The following is a 23,287-nucleotide window of genomic DNA, read 5'->3' as shown; positions in this document are numbered from 1 at the left end:
GGTTACTTTAGAGTAATCTACAGTCTAGCTAGACGTACATTTGTCTGTGCAACTTTTTAATTAATACGGTCATAGAATTCGATACCTAATCTAGAACTTTCCATTTGTCAGCCATTTGAATATTCTCTGACAATGAATGTTATGTTATTTCGCGGTATATTTCATCGACAGTTGTCAATAATTTTTTGTTCAGCTTTAGTCACGTTGTGAAGCAAAAAGCTGACCTTGAAAACAACTTGAACACGTTATTGCTATAACACCCTGTATATATAATGCTATATATTAGTTATTATGTTGACTCACTTCCGATTATAATTTTTTATATACGTAGAACTAGCCAATTACGACACTTGTGTATTTTTTATTGTTGACTATTTTTTGCTGGCGACTCCGCTTGCATTCTAATGTTGTAAAAGTTGAAATGGACAATATTGAAAAATTGAATCATTCCTTTTTTGTCGCTGATTCGGAGGCTGTATCATAGAAGACGTTAATTAATTTTAGATTAACTCTGATTGGGAACGTTGTTGGTTCCGTGTTTAATGTTTAAGTGTAACAGATAGGCCGTGTAATGTTGGTTTGATAGTTTAAGCTCGCAATGCAAGAATACGTAAATACAGATTTAGCAAATTTGAGATAAATAAACTGCGTTCATATTAAAATATTTATTTTTATCGGTCTGTTTAATTAAGGGTCAAACTTCAGAAATATAAAGCTGTTAATATTCTCATTCTTAAATATGGCGTAAGTCAAAACATATTGTTAAATTTCCTTCACCTGTCATTGACATTGATGCTTGAGTTCCAAGAAACCGTTTTATCAAACTTGTAATGGAAAGAAATATATAAAAAAATAGACTATATTTTATTTTAAATTAATTAATTGTTATCATTAATCGTAGTTTTTCAGTGACGTCATGTTTCGCTTTTAAATTAGCTAATTCTATGTGTTTATTGCTCTGACTAACAGCGGTCGACTCCCACATGCCCGCAATAAGTCCTACTTGACATTCCAAAAACATACAAATACAATTAAAAATATATCCTCTGTCAACTGTTTAGAGTTCATTTCATTTCTTTTTGTTTTCGTCATATAAAAATACTGAATAGTTTTAATTAGTTTTGGTGTTTAGTTTTGTTAAATTTATGTTTTTTTTTCTTGATTTCAAAACGTATATTCTGGTCGGTGGAATATTTTCATTTAATCGTATCGATTTTTCCAATATTCGAATGTTCCAAAACGTAACGAATGATGAAACGAAAATTCTATCTTTATTTTTGTTATTGACGATATCGCGAAATTTTCCCCGCTTTCATATATGACGCTCCGACAGCACTTCCTTTTGAAAGCGCGGGTGGGATACGGCACAGAGAGGCCTTTGGATTTATCGATGGAGGGTTCCGAGAGATTTCTACTACTAATTGGAAATCGACAGAATACCAAGTGTATTAATTATCAGTCGGAATTACGCTATTAGTCGTCTACATCGGGGATGCCTTCCGTTCGAACAATAAGACGAGTAGGAATGTCGGTATATATTAATGTGTATGTTTTGTTCCCAGGATCGGTTCACGTGCAGAGCGACTAGTACGGATGAGTACGAATTGCCCCAGCGCCATAAACGACGGGAAACATTGAGTCGCTAGCGCGGAGAGATCGTTCAGGTCGACGAGTCGAATCGAGACGTAGTCGATAGTTGAATCGTAAAGTGTAAGGCTCGGTGCGTGAGCGCGCGCCGTCGCGTGGAGAGCCCCCCTGAGCCGGCTACCCGCGCCAGGACCCCTCGCCGCTACTGCCAGTGCTCGCCGGAGTCGCGCGACTCGGCCGGCACGCCCCGATACAGCCGTGGACAACCTCGGCCAGAGCCCTCATCCGGTGAAGAGGCTGCACGAAGCGCTTCAGACCGCGCAGGTGAAGCGGCAGCGTCTGTCGCCCCCCTACCCCGCCCCCGCCGGCGCTCTGCACCCCATCCATCAGCTGGCCGTGCACCAGCACATCAAGGTGCAGCAGAGCATAGTGCAGCAGAGCATCGTGCAGCAGCACCAGCTAAGCCTCGCTCACCAGTCGCTGCAGAGCCTGCAGGCGCAGCTGTCGGACCAGGACCAGCCCACGGGGACCCTGCCGCCGCAGCAGCCCTCGCCGCGGGCAGCCTCCCCGCAACACAAGAACATGGAGCTGGCGCTCTGTCAGAGCATGGATTCCGTCAACACCGCCACCGCTGAGGAAGAGGTCAGTCACTTCAATACACTCGTCCTCCCCTCCCCTCCCTCTATTCTGCCGAGCTATCCTTGTTACTTAGTATGAATATTAGTCTTCGAGATGTTTTAAGTGTCAGTGGTTCTCTAAGGCTGATCTCGGTGAACAGTCAATCGTTGGAGTGATTTGTCATCGAACAATTGTAGAGTAATATCGGTGAGGCGCCTCTTCATCGTGTTACAATAGTGAGGGAGGAGGCTTCTACAATAAGCATTTACTAATACGATAAAACGAACGTTTTCCTCTTGATTCCAATCAAAACGAAGGCCATATGTCACGGCTTTTGTCTGTTACACCCCGACCTCTAAAACATATACTGCTTTTTTAGCATAGCATTAAAATGTCACCTGAAGCTGTAATTACTTTTAATGTATATTACCTTACAGCTTGAGATAAAATATTAGGTGCATATCAATTCAAGTCTATTCCGACTTAATTTCTCAGGCGGTCCTATTTCGATAGCATTTTGCATAAATTAAACAATGTCCTGAAAGCGGCAGTGCTTCACAAAGATTCGGAAGCAGTAACTAAACAGAACAATGAGACAATTCATAACAATATTGGCTGTATTTTATTTTAAATCCTATTTCATGGAAGTAAAAATCGCATCTGCGGTTAAGTTGAAAGTAAAATCGAACCTCGGACGAGAAGCGATGGATCGTGGAACGCTAAGAGTACGCGGGAAGTGGCCGCGTGGTGTTAGCGAGACAAATAGAGACGGTGTCCTCCTTCACCGTTCACTTGAAGGTTTATAAATTGATTGTTTTTGTCCCGCTCCAGGACAGGACAGGCGGGTGTGAGCAGACAATTGATTTGTTGGTACTTTAACTCGCTGAGCGGATATACTTTACATTTCATTGCGTCGAATAGATAAAGTTTTTCCGTAGGTGTATAGTTATCTGAAGCTAATGTGCTTATGCATTCTGACGTATGTGTGCCAAGCTCTATGCATTGATTATGGATTTAAAGTAGTTACCATAACAAAACCCTCGCATCATGTTTGGTCTCGGTTGTGATGTTGTCTGATGCCGGAGTCAGAGCTAGCGGCGACCGTCACGGAACTCGTACAAGCGATGTACTCACTTGAAAGTTGAAACTTTGACGCACTTAATGACTTAAACACATATTCAGTAGTTAATGGTTATTATACCAGGTTATTACTATATTTTGGTTTGGGCTATAGAGATACACTATAAATTGTGACATCAAAGAATTTTTTTACTCCTTGTATAAGATAGTCGTTTTTATCTGCTTATAATAGCGGGTAGCACAAAATAATTGATTACAGTTATAAAATACACCCAATAACCAACGTAATATTGAAATAAAAATAGAGGGTTGATCTTTATTAAAAAAGCATAGATTTATAAAGATAACTGTACGATAAAGATGACAAGTGGAGGGTTCCGTGGCGGGGGGTGCGTGGCAGACGGGCGTCCTCATGTCTGGCGCCGAATTTACTAGAGCTGTGAATGCTTCCACCGCTTTGTTTGAATGTCACTAAGAAACGTTCATCGGCTATAGATTCTCACCGACTCACCGTCACGCCACTGACGGGGACACGGGACACTGATAGTAAGGTCATTTTTATTTCCTATATTCCATGGATTTGTCCGTGACTGGCACCCACTCAAAATAACAAGAATTTAAATTGATTAGACAGCGAGGCAGGGGAAGCATTCGGGCGATAGATGTTAATTAATTATTAAAAATAGTCGACCTCTAACCCCTGTCTTTAAGTAGTGAGGTGATAATTTTACAAGTATATATATATATATATATATATATATATCCCCTTTATTATAATCTAGCCGAACAAGTACAGGTGAGACACTAAAATGTCAGTTTTCTAACGAGCCGTATTATTTCACACTTTATGTCGACTGAGTAAAATAAAATTCAACATCTCGGAAACGTTTTGAATATTATGTTATTGCTGAATGCTATTGACAATTGAGACGTCAGACGATTACCTCTAGACCGGATCGATCGTCGGACCGGTAGCGCGATCGCTCGGTCGATCGGTCGAGCGACGGGTCGCGCGACCCACCTGACGGGCCGCAGACAGTACCTGTAAGGTTTCCTGAAACCTATAACTACTTTTGTTTTAGTTTGTTCACTGTTTGCGATACTTTTTGCGATCGCTTCACTTATTTCACTCTTTGTTCTCTTATATTGCGGAGCTGGCTTTCGAATGGTTTCATAAACAATATTTGTAAAGCTACTTTAGTAATTTTATGAATGTTATTATAATTTTTCTTATTTTTGACTTCAATGTATTATTCAAGTGCGGTTGTAGGAACGAGTTCATCACATCATCTTGCATCGGATGTATGGAAAGTCGCTTGTTATTTGAGATTATAATTTGGGTCTGAATCCCGAGTATATTGATTGAGGATTACATTTGTGATTTGAATCCTAGTTTATTTTGCGGTGAATATTTATATTAGGAATCCATTTTGATTTAAATATTATGCAGTCAGCAAATATTATATAAAATTTTATGTAGTTCGTGGTACATAATGTAATAACTTATTTACAGTCGAATAAATGGAAACTTTGTGAGAAAAGTTAAAAGTAAAAGTTTTCACAAAGAACCCCTAAAGTTGTGATGTCCTGTTGATAGTGAGAATGGAGTTTGGCCGACGGTGGCTTTATGGCACGGAAGAGGGGACGGTCTAGACAAGGATGACTTATATGAAGAGGGGGAAAAAGATTGTGTAAATATAACATACATATGTGTAATGGTATCACTACTAGTAAATATTGATAATCGTACGTAGAATTGTTTTAAACTGTGGCACGTAAATTTTGTTAACAATTTTTTTGACTATACAAAACAAATTCATATACATTATGAATTTTTAATCGTTCTTTGTACAAATTTTTAATAATAAATGTTGGAGAATGACGTCACTCCAAATGTGATATTTCTATTGAAATTAAAGAGGGGACGCTCGCTCCACTCGAACCCGAACGAGGAGACATGCTCCAAAGAATTTAAGAGAAGAATTCTCTCCAAGTTGAATAGAGACACCTCAACCGCTTCAACAGTTTGTCCACCTAATTTGTTCGACGCCGGCCGACTGTGAAAACAAATAGCTCCTCCCAGCTCCCCTTTGCCGATAAAGACAAATATATTCTGATAAAAAGTAGAAAAACTAGACTTAGTTCGGCTCACGTTTTTAGAATGATAGCGGTCGGCCTTTTGTCTTCCAATCTTGTTCGTCTGCTGTCTGCGAGATGCTTTTGTGATCTAATGTTCTTGGTTCACGTTACATGGGGTTGAAGTTTTAATTGAATTTGCTTGTCGATTTTGGCTTTTTGACATCGCTGTGCGGTATCCTAACAATTTTTGGGTAACGCTCCCCTGTTCCGGGTAACGTATTTACCTGTCGGAACTTTATTACACGTTTATGTTACTTTGAAATTTTGAACATGCTCACGAAGCGAGCGTGAAAGTGAAATGCCTGTATGGAAACAAGTTTGCTTATTAAGAGCAAATTTTTTATAACATCGTTGGACTCCCCGAATCCCGATGTTAGCTAGGCTTAACTTTGTGTCTGCATGATATTATAATTAATAAATGTTCGTACGTACGGTTCCTTAATAGGGAACTGAATGTCTTTAAGCAGGTCTTATTACTGGAGTCTTCGTTAAGCACTTCCATTCGTAGATTCGTCATTAAAATTATTCATGTTGATGGAGCCGTGACGCCGTTGGTTCCTCGTGCTCTGTGGAAAAGACTTTTGAATTACTGCAAAATACAACCTGCGTGTACAGCTTCATTAAATGGCTAGATAATTGTGGAAGTAGAAGTTTAGTCGTTTTGTTTTGTATTAATCATGTTTACAAACAGATCTTTACATGTTATTTTATCCAAATTTAGTTGATATATAGAAAAACACACACGGATGTTTTTGTGAAATTTTTCGCGTAATAAAGTATCTGTAAAAGAAGAACTTTCTGTAAGCCATCAATCTACAATGGCTCGGCTTGTAATTAGTTCACTCGAACAAAAGATGACTTGACTTATCTATAATTAAAGGAGAGAGTTTTACAAACGAAACGATTTAATAGGAACCGACTGGCTAATTGCATCTATGAGCTTTAAATTAAAATCCAGAATCTGTTAGAGATTTATTCTATTTAAATTTCATTCACATTAATCATTTAAATTCATATTTTATATAACTTTGAAATGATCTCTTCATGCACAATGATGTTTAGGTTATATAATAGTCAGCTTTAAAATAAACAAAATATGAAAGGAATATTTATTTAATATTTAAATAAAATTTGAATGGGAAGAGAGTGAGGGATGCTGTGAAAAGAATTAAGTCGCAGCGAGATTAAAAGATAAAAGCGGATAAACCTCAGATATAAGTTGTATTAATGCAGCTAGCGGGACGAGTGGGTTATCTCGGCAATTAACTGTGATGCATAGATACGGAGCGAGGAAGCAGAGACACAGCATAAACTGTGAACGCAGCGGCTCAGCCAATAACTGTTGCTTGATTCCGCCATGGTCTGAGCTGGCTTACAGTCGGCCCGTGTAAACAAACAGACATTTCATCCCTTTGTTGGTAAAGCTTACTTCAAACAGATGTTTCTGTTATTTGAATTTTCACCAATTTTCTCTAATGAGCCTCAATTCCTATCTTAGCCTTACAATCAAGATGAATCTATTATATATCATAATTGGAGTCGTTGGCGTGAAAGCGGTTTACGTTCCGTTTAAACTCGAACAGCATGTTAAATGGTTTATAATTATAACAACAATAAAATTTACTGCGTTTAATGTGCATTGGGTCTAGTGGGACTGGAGTGCAGTAATTAAGAGTGGTGGTCGTTGGACGTATTTATCGCGCATTGTGCAAGCATCTTGGCTGTCGGCCAGACTGGCATTGGGCATTGCAACGATGTAATAAGCCGCTGGAATTATGACAAGTTTTGATAAAAATACGTACCTCCAAAATGGACATAATCTGTCGGGTTAGGAACGAAATGAACGATAACGGACGGATCGAAGCCGGGCATAATAAAGAGTGCAAGACGAAAAATGGGAGCCGCATTGTTAGAGGAAAATGGAACTGAAATGTCGCGAGACGAAAGGCGCTTTGTGCGCAATCAATGCCCCTCGATTGCTGATAACTTTCTTCGCAGTCTACAAGTTTGATAGAGACTGCTCAGGAGAAACCGTTCAGATGGGAACTCTCCAATACAGAGGACTCGTGTTTAGCCTTGCGTTTTATCGTTCCCCTTCATATCGTTATTAGCCCTATTGTGATGGGCCCGAAGTTTCAAAATATAATTCATTATTAAAATGTTAGTCACGTCGTAAATTTTCTCGTAGCTGTATTTCTGAGAAAGTTCAAATTTCAATTAATAAAATATAACTTCTGTTAGACAGCGTTCCACGAAACAATGTAAACTTAGTCTTATACAAATGGAACAGTATAAATATTTGGCTTCAATTTGTCAGTGAGAAATTTTAGAATTTAAAAATATTTCTGAGCTAATGGAATAATAACGATGTTATTTTTATATTATTATTGGTTATACGTATTGAATTTACTATGAGATTTAACGGCTAAGTCGCAATACTAATTCCGAAAGTTCCTCTCGACGTTTAAGACAGCTGGGTCATTAACAGCGTTTGCGTTTGATCCTGAGTTAAATGTCCTCAGCTTAAACTTAGACTTTATAAAAAAAAATAACGAAAACTAAAACCGGAAGAAAAAAGTAATATAAAAAAATAATCTTAAAGCGAAGAGTCCATGCAATAATTCTCTGATACCATAAGCCCACCGGCCGAGATAATAATTCACAATCTGAACATTCGCAGTAGAAATTAAGACGCAGCCTCTGCGGTCACGTAGATCGTCGACTTGTTTGAAATACGGAGGAGCTCATCGGTATAGCTCGTTAAGCGGCGGAGCGTGCTTTTATTACAAGGCTCGCGCCGCGGCGACACTTGAATATTAATTCGCCAGCAGTGGGCCACGCATCCCATCCGATTGTAATCGACTCGCCACGCACGACTCCATTTCTGCCACGTTCCTTTCCGAGCGCAATTTGTTGTGATGAATACGTTGTGAGTGATGCAACCCGTGACCGTTACAGACAAATTTTCCGTGTAATGTTTGGACACTCGTCACGTCGACCGATTCAGTGACACCATTCACCAGAAACGAGTTGTTTCATATATTTTCGGAAGGTTGTACGTTTATTGTTGTATACTATTTCAAGGATAACGTCGATAATAAAAATGTATTAAACGTAACAAATTGAAAAACAATAAGTGTAGTGAATCAAACCGTGTTAACACGTACGAACAAGATCTCAACACTCAGTAAATCCATTAGCCGAGGTTCAATAAAAATGACTGTCTATCGAAACTGAGATAAAATGTAGCGGAAATTTACGAACAAGGAATCCGGATAGTTTGAGAACAGTTAAAGGATTTTTTTTAATTATTGTGTTATAGCAGGTGTCGTATCTTCCTGTTCTTGATATGTAGGTAGGTAGATATGTGTACGGTTAACGCGGTCAGTTCGGTCGGCGTTAGCGCGCCCGGCATATAAGTTACTGGCATTAGTTATTAATGATGTTTCTATATGCAAAAGATATGCTGATTACTGTGTAGCTTGTTAAGTACTAAATGGATTTCCATTGTTCCATTTCAGTGTTGCCAGAACTCGGCTTTACTAATCTAATAGTTTATTTACGTGAATTATTTAAAGACTCTATCATTCTTTTCAGCGTTTCATTCTACGTGTCATAATCCCGTTAAATATTCTTTTCGTATCTAGTATGATAACTTAAAGAGAAACATCTCTCCGCGTTGGACATACCACGTGTTGATAGCCACAATAGTATTGTTTTTTTTAACTTAACATTGAAAGTATATCGTCGTAATTATAATTGATACCTATGAGTGACTCTCACAAGGTACTTTAATTTATTCTATTGTGTTACATATTTGGGTTGTTTGTCGAAATCCTTCGTGTTAATTGAGCCTCACGTATTTGTAATAAAGCGAGACGGACCGCGGCCATACTTCGTGTGTTCAACGTATTTAATATTTTACGTATTTTTAATTTATTAGCTTGATATATATAATTCATTTTGATAAATATATTAGGCTTAGTTAGTGTTTAATAAAACATTTTGTTTCTGACATTGAAATTCCTTACAATTAATTTACAGCTATAATCAGATGTGTTTAATGATTATTTTATGTCTGTTTGCCGCTTCTAAATATTCAAAAGCTAATTTCCTTCAATAAAAACGTTAGAATGAACATTAAAACAATACATTAGCGAGGGAATAAAACAATGAAGATACTCTTAATGGATCTTTAATCCTATATAAGTCTCTGGTTCGTACATACGATGAAAGAATACAAAACTGTATACACAATTAATCCCTAGACGCGACGTCGGCTGTATGTGGACGACTGATGCCACACAAGGTGCCGTGAATCATTATGAATACAATATATTAAAAAACGTTATACATATATATATATATTTCTTTTATATGTAACGCAATCTATATTTGTGGCTACAATGTATTTTCTATTATACAATGACAGATTATATCGTAAGTATTTCAATAACCGCTGGCTGTAATTGGTACATTATACAATTTAATTGTTCCATAAAAATCATTATTTCATATGTTTTTATAATGGCAATGGGAAATTATTTTAAATATATTAAATTCATTGTCAGTGAGTTACTATCATTTTGTTAAAAATATGGACCAAATCTGGGACTGAATAGTAGGAACGTATCCTCCAGAAGGAAAGCTGATAAGGCTTCTTCCTTTAAGTTAGGTTGTAGGTTTACGAGGGTAGTTATCTTACCAAATGCATCTGGTGGATCACGTTTGCATATAAAATAGTAGCAAAATAATTTGTATGTTTGAATGTTGGTCAAAGAAGGTACGAGGAGCCTGTAGTGGGTAACTCATCAAAAAATATACTGAGATGTGCATTAAGGATGTATTGTCTGAAATTTATACACAATAATTAATAATTCTTCTTTAATACGTACTGCTAGAAGCCCCGTCATTAAAACTTGAAGTTGAGCTAGCAAAGAGCATATTTAAAAGACTTATTTTAAATGCTAAATTTAATCTTATTAAGTCTTTGTCCTAAAGCCATAACGTATTAATTTTTTATATAAATGGTTGTTTTTTTGTACGTTTGTTAGTATGTTACTGTAACTATACGTTCCAGATCCGCGAGTTGTTAATTACTCGCGCTATTTTTAATCGTCATAGGAAACGTCAATTAAATGTAATTGGTGTTGGTGATATAAAATAAAGTGCCCCCGATCAATTAATTACGTCGGTTTAACCACGCGTGTTCAGACTACACACCCTACACTCGTACGTCCAAACAAACGAATCAATTCTCACTGTGAATACTGTTTTAATAAAATTAAATAAAAATCTATCATATATATAACGTAACAATGTTGGTTACATGACGTTTTTTATTTATACTTAGTCAAGAAACGAAGTTAGATTCATCTAGCGAGTTCGCTGTCAAAGGCACTTCTAATCAGCTTGTACGCCGACAGCTCAAAGAGCGTGATCCAATAATCTACAGCGCGTGAGACTTCTTAACGATCATATATAATACAGTGGATCTGTAAGTTTATCATATTATTATATCGGTTTGTATGTTACGTTCGTACACCACTGAGTGCTGCACCGTACGCGGTGCGGATGTCTGCGTGGAGTTGGCGTACTACCAACACTGTGTCGGTGGATGGCGAATGTTCGTTTTATTTTATGCTCTCATCAGGATCTTTATGGAATGCTACTGATACGAAGAATAGAATCCTATAATCTATCTCCCATAATTACAGCTTGTTAACTAAACGCCTGTAAAATAATCATTTTGCTGAGTAACGATCGTTATTCTTATACTCTGTTAAGTCATTTTAATAACTTAACTTTAAAATACTCTATATTATATATTACGGGTAACAGAACGTTTAATATATTTATATGAATCAAAACAATTTTCATTTTAAATAAATATCAATTAATAGTTCGATATGTTCAACAAAAGGTATGAAAACGTTTTGTATAAAAACATTCATAAAGGTATTTTGTTCAGATATAAAATCGGATTGGATGAGGTAAAATAATAACCGAAATACGGATTTAAATATATCGGCAGGCTCCCAGAGGTGGGCGGCTTATTATGGAAATTGAGAGCCGCGTGTTTTGTTACTGAATTTGTACACAACCGACACAACACATATGTATGGAATAGTATAGTATAGTATAGTATAGTATAGTATAGTTAGCCAATATATTGTGAAAATATTGTTTATAAATTCGTAAAGCGGCTTCAGAGACAGATTTATTACGCAGTCTCAGGAAAGTTTCTTAAATCTCAGATATAAATAACCCGATGTCGTTTAGTATCAAAGTGAATTGAGTTTTTTTTGTTTTTTTTTTTGTAATAATTATAATATCTTTCATAATATTTCAGTGCAGCGAGTTACATTACATTCGGTTCATCTACGACTCGGTTTTAACGTTATGACATCGCATTCAGACAGATTTACGAGCGATCTTCTCGTATATTGAAACATGAAATACATCTTTAGCCTAAATAATATTATTTGCTGTGATGTGTCTCATTATGAAATATTAAATTTAGACGCTCGTAAATAATTTGATTTTCTATACATTATTATTAACTTGTTATGTATACATGTCGTCACTTATACGTGTTTTATTTGAAGTTTGTGCAACTCTCACTAATTTACTCGCATATTCAGTGTCACTCATCAAACACAATCAAGGTCACTGCAAAGAAAGGTCGTTACGTTCCCGTAAAAGGTTCTCAGTTTTCCTAAATGCGGATGTCATAAAGGTAAAACAAGGTTATAAATACCCAATATAACTTTATTTTATATATGTATGTGGCTTGACCGGAAAATAGTTTCTGTTAGACGGAGATCGCGTCAGCAGAAATCGTCGACTCAGGAACGTTATGCGATTCTCTGAAAGATTTAGACATCTAAAACCTAATGCTGTGTTACATTGGGTCGTATTTATTTGTAGCTTATAGTCAGAAGTATTATTTCATATTATAATGTAGTGAAAAATATTTATTCCATAACAAATACAACAATGTTTTCATTGAGTGTCTTAGTTCGAGGACTCTTTAGCCTCCTCTTCGTCTTTTTGGAGTAGTATTAAAACAGCATTTCAATAGACATCTGAGTGCTTTCTCTTCGCTGTGTGAATACTGGCTGGGAGACAGTTAATATTTATGTTTATAAAATCATTATATATTATTTTAAATGTCTAAGGAGGTTTTGCTTTTTTCGTTGTGCGACCTCTTTATGAATGTGCATGATGTAGTGGTAGTCACATAATGTGTGCAGTGGAGCCCGATTATAAGCAAGTAATTGCTTATTTGCCTTATTACGGATTCAATCGTGATTGCCTAATGTTATCGACTGTGGACCGTTCAGACGTTAGTTCGACTGATAACAGCTCGACGATTGTTTACATTGAAATTTGAATATTTTCAACGTTAATGTTGCCTTAATTTGTCATAAATTAATTTACGAATGTTTTATTTCACAGGTAAGTTCGAGCAGTTCGTTAAAATCAATTGTAAGTCTTAAATATACTAAACGCTTTTTTAATTACATGTGCGTATATAATCAGGTTAAACTGGCGTTAACTTGTACGTCTGGTTATATTTTAATTCAATAAGTTATCACATAGGTTTGAAATCTGAAACTTTCTGAACGTCTCCTTTGACGGTTTTTGTATAAATATTAATGTTTAGTTTGCCTGCACACATATTTTCTACGTCCAAGGATATTCCGTTCAATAGAAAATAATGCTACATATGCATCAGGCTACAGATATTGTATATCTTTACAGCGTGTCTTTTATGACATAAACCTCAAATTCTTATTCCAAACCGACACTCATATTCCCAGAGATGTTTTTACACTGTGATATATTGCGGACACTTACATATATTTATAAGTTGATTAATGGAAGTCATATTTTCTTATTTTAAGATAATTTTTAATATCATTTACATGTTTTATTTTACATACGAGCTTCTGTCTTTCTTCATGCCGTCGAGTTACGCGTTGACGTGGTATATTTAATATGTTCAACGTAAACACGTGCTATCACTGAAGTTAGTTATCGCGAGTTCTTAAAATGTTCTTAAAATGATTTAAAACTAACACAATACATAAGGACAGTGTGCAGACTTAGTAACTATTAGGAGAATAATATTTACAGTAGCTTACACTTCCATTGTTCGCTCGGACGCCTCAGATTCGCATGCGATTCGGATACACAATTGTGGGATACGTACTAAAGGATATAATAACGCGCCTGTAGCGTGTCCGCTGTATTGTATGAGATGGTGCAAGTGATTTAACTTAAATATGATTATTGTTTAACTGAAAAACAGAAGATAATGCTGTTTATCTTTTGAGAAAGACGGATTCCATTAAGGAAAACGTGTAGTGTTTTGACGCAGATTACGTTCGAGAATTGAATGTATGTATGGTATTCTGAATGATAGAGAAAATAATATTAGAATGAATGAATGATTGTGATGCATAAATTTGCACCGGTCAAATTTTACCACAAATTAATCAGGGCATGTTATATTAAAGCTGATGGGACTTGGACTTCAGCTATAGCTTGCTTGATAGGTGATGGTTCAATACCTGGAAGGTGAATATAGTTATATGATTCGCGTTAGAGTTTCGTCCCACGCATTCTTCTTAGTAGCACATCGAAACAATACTGAGGACGTACGTTCGGGCGGACGTGTTTCACAATCGTTCGCAGTGATGTTGCGCAAGCAATGCCTTCTGGTTTGTGGGACTGTTTGTTGATTAAGCAGAAAAATACGCTGCGCCGATGTTTTATTTCGCCTCCGCTGGCGTTACTGAATTTAATATAAACGATTGTTTCATTTGTTATACTGGATTTTGACCCGAATTCATCGGCTTGGGCTCTGCATTGGCAATGGATATGGTAACCAATGGACAGCGACATCTATCGTCTGCTCAAGGGGACTATACACGATATACCTTTATGCCTTAATACCATGGGAACTACACGGACTTCAGAGATATATAGTTCTCTGTAGCAATCTGATGTCTAAGCTGAATGAGTATATATTCAAGAAAATCTATTAAATAGATTTTAAATGAAAGCAAAATTCGTACATACATCCTCATGTGTTAGTAGTATGTGTAAAATATACTGTCATCGTAGTTAATGTCGGTTTCGTTAAAACATAAGTTTTGCAGTTTAAATAACAAAAGGCACGAAATACATGACGCTCTTGAGACGTATCTTGAATAACACGTAATAATTCCTCAGGCTCTATACAAAGTAAACATTATATTGAAAAACAAATATTAATGAAGCGCAATTTAAATTACGATGACTTAATGAAATTATATGTTAGCTACTAACATCTTTTCGTTTTTTATTCCAGTATATCATTCGCACATAACAATATACTGCGCATCACAAATAACTTAGTTAAGTACAGAACGTCAAAGAAAATAATAATGAATTTCTAAAGTCGACCTTATTGTCTATGTACTTAGGAGCGATTTCTATATACTTAAAAAATATATCAATCAATGTATTTTAATATATGTACACAGGATTGCTTGCTATGCTATATATATATATATATATATATATATATATACTTGCTTATCTATCACGTTACTAGTATTTATTAAGTAAGAAGGTTCTCTACATTCAAATATTTTTAATCTCTGTTAATGGATAAGTTGACCTTTATATCATTTTTCTGTTTTTATTTTTGATCTAATCTTGCTTCTTAAGTAGTAATTAGTATATTTTACACGGCAAACATATTATATGTAGAGGAATACCTTTATCATTTTGTTAATATTCGTAATGGTTATTATTTGCTCCTTCATTACATATCGTAGAGCTCTGTTCTGGACCCCATGATTCTAAATAGATTGAGTCGTATGAGCTAAGGGCGCGTTTATACCGTACTTACCTGGTTGGTGTACGTATTTTTTCATCATCATCAATGATTTCCGACTTTTGGTGATGTTTCCAAAATGTGTTGTCAATGGTTTGGAACAGATTAATTATCTTTCTTTGGTATTAATTTATGGAAAAAAGTTTATAGTGATTTAATATTTTTAACTTATCCAAAATGAAAAAATCATTTTGTACATACTTTTATCAAAATCTAAATATCAGGACCAGTATCTAAAGAGTAGCATGAAGTAAGGAAAGGAGTGTATAAAAAACATTGTACGCGCGTATGAAGTTAAACTTCGTAATGTTGGTATGAGAACGGGACGGTTCAATAATTGATTTTTAAGAAATTTTTAGTGTTACTTTAATAAAAACTTTTTTAACATTACTTAAAAGTCACGACTGACTGCACGCATGCGTTCGAGCGCCACGCATTCCCTCTCGCTTTGTCTCTTTTTATCCCCCCCAGGAGCGTTAAGCGTTTAACGCAACCTTGTTGGAGGTTGCGTAAGAAGTTTCACTTCTAAAAGACACCAATATATTCTTTGTATGAACGCCAGAGCACCTCCTGCTTACCAGCTATGCGTACACACTAGCGATATATTAATGTATGAATAATTAAATTTAAAATGCAGCCTCCCTGATGAGAATAATCGCTGCTTTGAATATTAATCATACTTGGTATGTAAATGAATTATATATGCGTATTAAATAGCAAAAAAATAATAGATTACTAACTTAAATTGCTTAACAGATGGACTTTAATAGTTCGTGTGTTTTAAATGTTACAGGATATCATAATGTCGGTTTTCCGTTGCTTATATTTCATTGAACATAAATTAAAATAAACAAATATATATTTGTATATTAAATAAATGAATAGAATGTAACAAATATCTTAGAAGATAAGATATGAATCTTTTTGGATGCCAACAAGAAGAGAATGAGCGTCAAGTTTTTGCTTTAATGATTTTAATTGAAACTTAATTGTCAATTAACAAACAGTTCAATTGGTTCCGTAACAATTAAGAATTAAAATTAAAAATATATATTGATTAAAAAGCGATTAGAAAGTAGTGATTTATTTTTCTTTTGTTTTTACATCTACCAACTCTATCGTCGTTGTCATTGTAACATGTTCTCGCGCCATTTGTAGTAATAATTTTGGAAACCTTGTTATTAGGCTGTATATAAGCTAATAGGCAGTCTCATTCGTAACAGACTCAAAATCATTTCCTATTGGAAACGGTATCATATTAGAAGAACAGGAATCTATTACGTATAGGAAAAATATAAATATTCTTAAAACAACATTAATTAACAGACATCAATTATATGTAAACTCGTTGACTGATAACATTGGCTGTATGAATTTAAATAAGTTATTAATATCAAGACATTGGCAGTATAAATGCAGTCGTGTCAGAATGAAAATATTTTTTTTTGTTTTATTTTATCTGCTCGCAACTACAACTCTTTTCGTTCGAAACAAAAGATTATTTAAATGGGTCAAGTTTTCGAGTTAGTGAGATGAGACAATAGATTTTTATGTATTGATATGTAAGAAATATTTCTAGTGTAAATTAGAGGTAGTGAATGAAGGTCGCGGTGTGTACTCTGAACATTAATGTATACGTATTAGAGGTCGCGATATTAAATTTAAACACTCCTACAGGAAATAATTATTCAATTAATAATTTAAATGTTATATCCATGAATTAGACGTTCAATTAATGATCTGTTTGATGTAAATTATACGTGTAAAGGCGTGGTTACACGCTGGAAATCGATAAGGGACTTCCTACACGCGAAGTCACCATTAGCTGTTATATTGTTCATATAAAAATGCACGTGTAAGCCCGATGTTGGAATATATGATAGAAAAAAAAACAAGAATTCAATATACAGATGGTTATTTTTTTTAACTATCTAATAATATGTGGTCGTTAACTTTTTTAAACCCCCTGTATAATGGCGATGTTTATCGATCTGATAAAGAAAGGTTTTTGTGTAAAATATTTAGCAACTGTCGTTTTATAAATCGCCTGTTTTTAATACGAGTCGCTTTATGGGGAAACAATTATGAAAATTTAAAGGTCAATGTTTTAGAATGAGTTGTATTAAAAGCAAGAATCTTAATGTTAGAACGTTATTGCTGAATGCTGTGGAATAATGTGAAGTATTTTTTTAAAACTATATCGATTCAAAACAATTTATAGGGGTTATTTTATTTACGTTTATTCTACTGAGCAAGTAAGCACACAAGCCGCCCGTACACTTACTGGTATATCTAATATGTAATATATCCGCCCAAGTACCTCTGTGACTGACTCACTAATATAATAAAGCATTGAGTTTTATTGATCCGCTGATAACGTATCGCCCACGTTATCTGTATAACTTAGAATGGGTTGCGGGAGCTTCATAGATCATAATAAAATGGCTTTTGTTGCATAAAAAAAAAAACACGAGCGATGAGTCATTCACTTGGATAAAGTAAACATCTGCATCATCTACATTTATGTTATGCTCTATATGTCAAAAGGAATCCGACAGCTAAAGTCAACGAAATATGAAAATCGAATTTGAACGCTGAAGTTAATTAAGACGGGAAAAAAACGACTTAAGTCCCGTCAGTTTTGCGAAACAATCGAAATAGTGGTGTGCGAGGGAGCTGGTGCAAGCGACTAACTCAATAGCCAATTATTTGGAATGCATGACGCGGACGAATGAAAAGTCAAATAACTCGGAATATCCGTGTATCAGCTCGCTGCATATCAACCCCCGAAAGTAATAACGGAGGAAAAAATAAAGAGTGCGACAGAGAGGACGCCGTGAGGCTCGTGAAGCGGGAGAGAGATGCACGAGCAGCACCTGCCTCTCAGCTGGCGTGGACTCGTTCATATTTGATCAGGTTCGTGGGATACGTCAGCTGTAATTAGGAATTTTGATACATTTATTGATGCCTGACATAGTTTTATATATATATTTTTTATCTTGGTCCGCAAATATTTTAGTATAATCATTATTACGAAAAAAATCTCATCTATTCGTTACAATCTAACGTTACTTTAAACTGGTGTTTTTTAATGTCGTTAATAAAGTCGGAAATCAAGAGGCTTGACCGTTATACAGTGCAGGTTGGTGTTCTAAGCCCAACCGCAGAGGGCAGCTCTCACGACGTGACCACAAGCCTCCAAGTCTTAGCTACGAGTACATCTGTTGATGTAATAAGCTCGGCGTTTAAGTTTTATAGTAATTAAAGTTTGACGTAAAATTTTGTTCAGTAAATTATATACAGTCGTCGAGTTAGTTGTTACTAGATGTGTTTGGGAAATGTGATGGGTGTCGCTGTATATACAGACAAAGAAAACGTAGAAAATCATTAACGAAAATAGCTTTTTTGATGAACATTAATTGTTAAATGTAACATAATTCTGTTTCTGTGGATATATATTTTCTTGTGGGAAATAATAACATGGAGGGGAAATACAAATATGAACAATGAGTTTTAAAATTATATAATTAGAATAAAATGTGAGTGATAATTTTACTTATAATATATGCGTGTGTGTGTGTGTGTGTGTGTGTGTGAGTGCCGTTAGTATGCGACCTAAAGGAATAATCGGCATATGATCATAGAAGTTGCGTAACTCAAAATAAAATACATGAAATAACATATTTAATTTAATTAAAAAACGAATTTAATAAAATTTAATTAACGTTTTAATTTTCTGTTATGTCTTAATGTTTGATCTTATTAAGCGGGAAAATAATGTTTTGCTGAGATTAAAATATGAAGCTTAGTATTTATAGAATATTACTGAAGAAATATCTTACGTTAAGAAAGAAATATAAAGGTTGTTTTAATATAACTCGATAGTTTTTTGTACCATAATATTAGTAATATTAAAAAAATATTGCAGTATCAAATAATATTGTTTTCGTTAGCGAAGATAATTTTTAATAAAATGATATTAAGTGAAGTATTTGCTACCGATGTAGGTATTCATAGTTGTAAGAGTGAGTTTTTGTTTCGGGATGTACGCGGGAGGTAATCCGTGGGGTAATATTAAATGTTAACGAGTATTTGCACCTCGCACGGAATTCGCAGATTCGGCGGTCGTAACACTGACCGGAATTTCCTGCCGTGTTCTGATGCTGAGTTTTAGATTATTAATTAATGTTCCCAACATCCGGCTGATGTGAAACAACCTAAATTTTTTAAATTTCATTCAACTTTCAACATGTATATTAAATTTCGTTTTAGTTCAAAATAACATAAGACTTCTAAGGTGAAATTATGTTCTTTGCAACGAATAAAATTGTCAAATTATTTGACTTTCTTTCGTCTAACTCTCAATGTTCTTATGTCTATATAAAACTATATTCACACAGGAATGTTTTTTAATTTTTTTTCCCAAAATAACACTAAATTTAAGCAAAATAAAATTTCTAAACGGAATGAAATTAAAAGCCGTTAAAAATATATGAATGTCACAATAAAATTTTATAACGAAATAATCGAGGGAAGGGAACGGCAATCGAAAAAAACGACTGAAAGTTGCCGTAAAAGTTAAACCATAAAATATAACGATTGCACAAGACATTAGCTAATAATTACGGCAGGCAACAATCTAATATTATTTATGTCATAGTATTGTGTTTCCGGTAACAAAGTTATAGGTTTTCAGTCTGAGACCGGGGACCGGTTGCATCGCTTGTTAGGACGTGCCCGCGCTGACAGTGTTTATTTTCCATCAGTAAGCTGCAAATTAACGTTAACTTGTCGCAGGTAAACAACTTTCAAGTTGTTTGTACATGTGATATGGATCACCAGCTCTAATTACGTGTTTAGAGTACGCGTCTTCTAGCTTTGTGAATTAAATCGTTAACGGTTTGACAATTTAGTGTCGATGTTGTCCAAAATGTTCCCCATTCGCCCTTTTACGCTCCTTTTTTTCCCGTAATTTGACCTTTTACAAGCGTCTGGACGACGAGCTGCTAGATAAAAAGGTTAATGTTACATTGTATAATATTAGCTAATCGAAATTTAGTTACGTGATGACTTTTTTGCAATTCAGAAATTACAGTTCCTACGGAAATGTTTGTTCAGATTTCAACCTACTTTTGTTATAAATTGAAATATAATAATGTAACATAATGCATATAAATGATATTTTTATTTGTGTCCTAAATAAATATTTTAAGTAGTGTATATTTATGGGAGGTTTCAGTGCGAGGGTCGATGGCATTTAAAGAGGGCATGTGTGTAGTCACCTGGCGGTACGCCCGCGATTACCTCCCCATGGAATTAATAAATGTGACTACTGGATCCCCCATAGTGACGGTTAGATAAGGTAATATCAACAAATGGGGCGGTTAGTTCGAATACTGCCTGTTAACCGATTTCAAAAAAAACATTTGAAAATTATGTATCCTCGTTTTCATGCTGACGTTTTAAAACGAATAGTTTTCGAATAGGATCCTTGTATAAAAAAAATAATTTTAACATTGAAGTATATTTTATATTACATTAGATTTCATATAATGATAATGGATGTCCTATTTGTGGAGCGCAAGTCATTTTCTACGAAATTCATATTTGTAAACACACATGGGTTCAGGATTAACTGATATATTCTGTATTATACATACTGACGCATTGTGAGATGAGAAGATCCGCTCACGTGCCTGTTTAAAGTCTCGATAGTTGTTATTAAATTAGCGGCTCCTATGTCGTTGGGATAGGGATCAAAATGCCATGTAAAGTGCATATCCTTCAAGTCGACCAGACGCTTAGGTAAAGTGTGGGTGATTCCAAGGTCTCCCAGACAAACGTTGATGTTCGCTTCCTCTCGGATTATCACATTAAGTGCTGCTGAGTCTCATGATACCGGTTTGATTTCACGATAAAGCAACCCGCTTATCACGGAGGGTATCGATTATAAGAAGCAGTCCACGAGAACGGTTACCATCCACGAACATTTTGATATATTATGGTAGCTTTTGTTTTATGTTTGAGGAGCGTTTTTAATCTGTCTCAGATCTCATCACAGATCTCAGATGATGAGTATAAAATTCGCTAAAACTTAAAAGTGCACCAACGCCGCCGGCTAGTCACTAAATAATACTTTTTAATAATAGTCGTTTTCAGACTCAGTTTGACATATTTTTCCATTCATTCCATGGCCCACTGTTCGTTCCATTGTTGCTGGAAACATTGTCTGCAACCGATCGTGATGGCGGACCTATTTCGGTGCGATGACTGTTCTTTTGATATCGTCATTTGTAAAACTGCTGCTAAATCAAAGTTCATGATTTATACGATTCATTTAAGACATCACTCTTAGGGACGAGGTCACAGATTGTCTTAGTTTAGTATGCGAGTTGAGTAATAAGTAACAGAATGTAAATAAATATGATTCATACAAAACGAGCATGAGACAGGCTTCTTAGCGCTTTCAAAATGATTTCCCGATGTCTGCTAAACATTTTGTAACTGTTAGTTGTGTGCAGTCAAATGTCTGAAAATATAATTTTTCCTGACGTCACCTTGGATGGTCGTGGCTAAGGAGCGGAGTTTTGCGGTCAGTTGCGGCGCATGCGCTGAAATGTTTGTTTCCTCTACACTTGTTTGTTTTAGCAAAAATTTATTGCTCACCGGGAGACATGCTCTGGAACGTGTCTCTCTTTGAACTCACGTCCTTATTCCTAGCTGGCTGCCAATATAAATATACCGTCAAGGTTACTCTACATATATTAATGTAAAATTAACAATTTGCATTCAATTCGATCGCAGTTAACAATTTACATTTTACATTACACGAACTACGCAGCTCCATTAAATGTGATGTTTGCAAAAACACTACAGTCCAAACAGAAATGATTGGCCTGCATCAATTTTGTTTGGTGTATTCGTTAAAAATTACCGCGCAATGATTTTAAAGCCAACACGGATGTGGAATTCGATTGAAGAGCTCCACTCCGGTAATATTGACAATGATTACCGCCGTCGAAACATGCTGATTCGAACAAACGAATATTCCATCATAACGTTGCTCGATAAAAATGAAGCAGTCCTACCAACTGTCATATTGTTTGACTAACAGCTATTAGGGTTAGCTTTTACAGTGTTGACCGTAACGTCTTTAACGACAGCTCGTGTGATCGCCGGCTATACAGTCCCATCGCTACGTCTAACTGTTTTATCGACTAACTTTGAAGTTATCGTTCGTTACTTAATGTTATATATCAGTGTAACACACAAATCAGGTTCCGTATAAGTAATTTAAAATTATCCCATAATCTTAAAAATAGCAAAATAATCTGAGAATATGAATTAAAATTATAACAATACGGTAATGTGTAGCGGTATTAAAGTGAAGTTGAGTACGAAAAACCTCAATTAAGCCGTAATCCTTAGGATACTGGAACATAAAATTAAAACGCGTATTAAAAAAGAGTTGCTCGGCCTAATGGACTCGATAAAATACCGGCTAACGTACGTACATACAAACAGTTTTAACTGGAGAGATTTCGTCTGATTACACACTATGTTTAAACTCATACTGCTGTGAAATAATAAATGTATAATATAAAGAACTATACAGGAAACTTAAAATGATTCTGAATTACAGGCCGTTTTTATGTTATGACTTTTTCGTATTATAAGGTTACGAAACTTATTTAGAGAAACATAAACAAAACAGATTTTTAATGATAGTTTATTAATGTCTATGAAACCGAGTTATAACTCTTACTGTTTGTTATATTGTCAACATGACATTGTCTTAGAAATTATCGAAACATTAATTGAAATAAACCTTACGTTCAAAAAACCCAAAAATATACAACACGTTCAATTGTTAGGAGAAAATTTTGCTTACATGCTTACATTTTTTTAACTCTTTCTTTATGTAATTACAATTCTTTTGAAACTAGTTCTATTTACATAAAATTTTACTGT

General features: G+C 35.2%; 1 protein-coding gene across 1 annotated transcript in view; it reads left to right on the top strand.

Moving 5' to 3' along the window:
* The window catches only part of LOC116769396 (protein couch potato-like), a 99,914-nt gene that overhangs the window by 4,662 nt on the left and 71,965 nt on the right, over positions 1 to 23,287 (top strand). The window contains exon 2 of the mRNA XM_061522654.1: positions 1,563 to 2,229. Within this exon, the coding sequence (XP_061378638.1) occupies positions 2,170 to 2,229 (60 nt within the window). The 5' untranslated portion in view covers positions 1,563 to 2,169. The remainder of the gene's footprint in view (positions 1 to 1,562; positions 2,230 to 23,287) is intronic.

The sequence above is a fragment of the Danaus plexippus genome, chromosome 14, assembly GCF_018135715.1.
Source record: "Danaus plexippus chromosome 14, MEX_DaPlex, whole genome shotgun sequence".
In the NCBI taxonomy this organism is placed as follows: Eukaryota; Metazoa; Arthropoda; class Insecta; order Lepidoptera; family Nymphalidae; genus Danaus; species Danaus plexippus.
The sequence above is the reverse complement of the archived record's forward strand: the minus strand, read 5'-3'. Positions and strand labels throughout refer to the sequence as shown.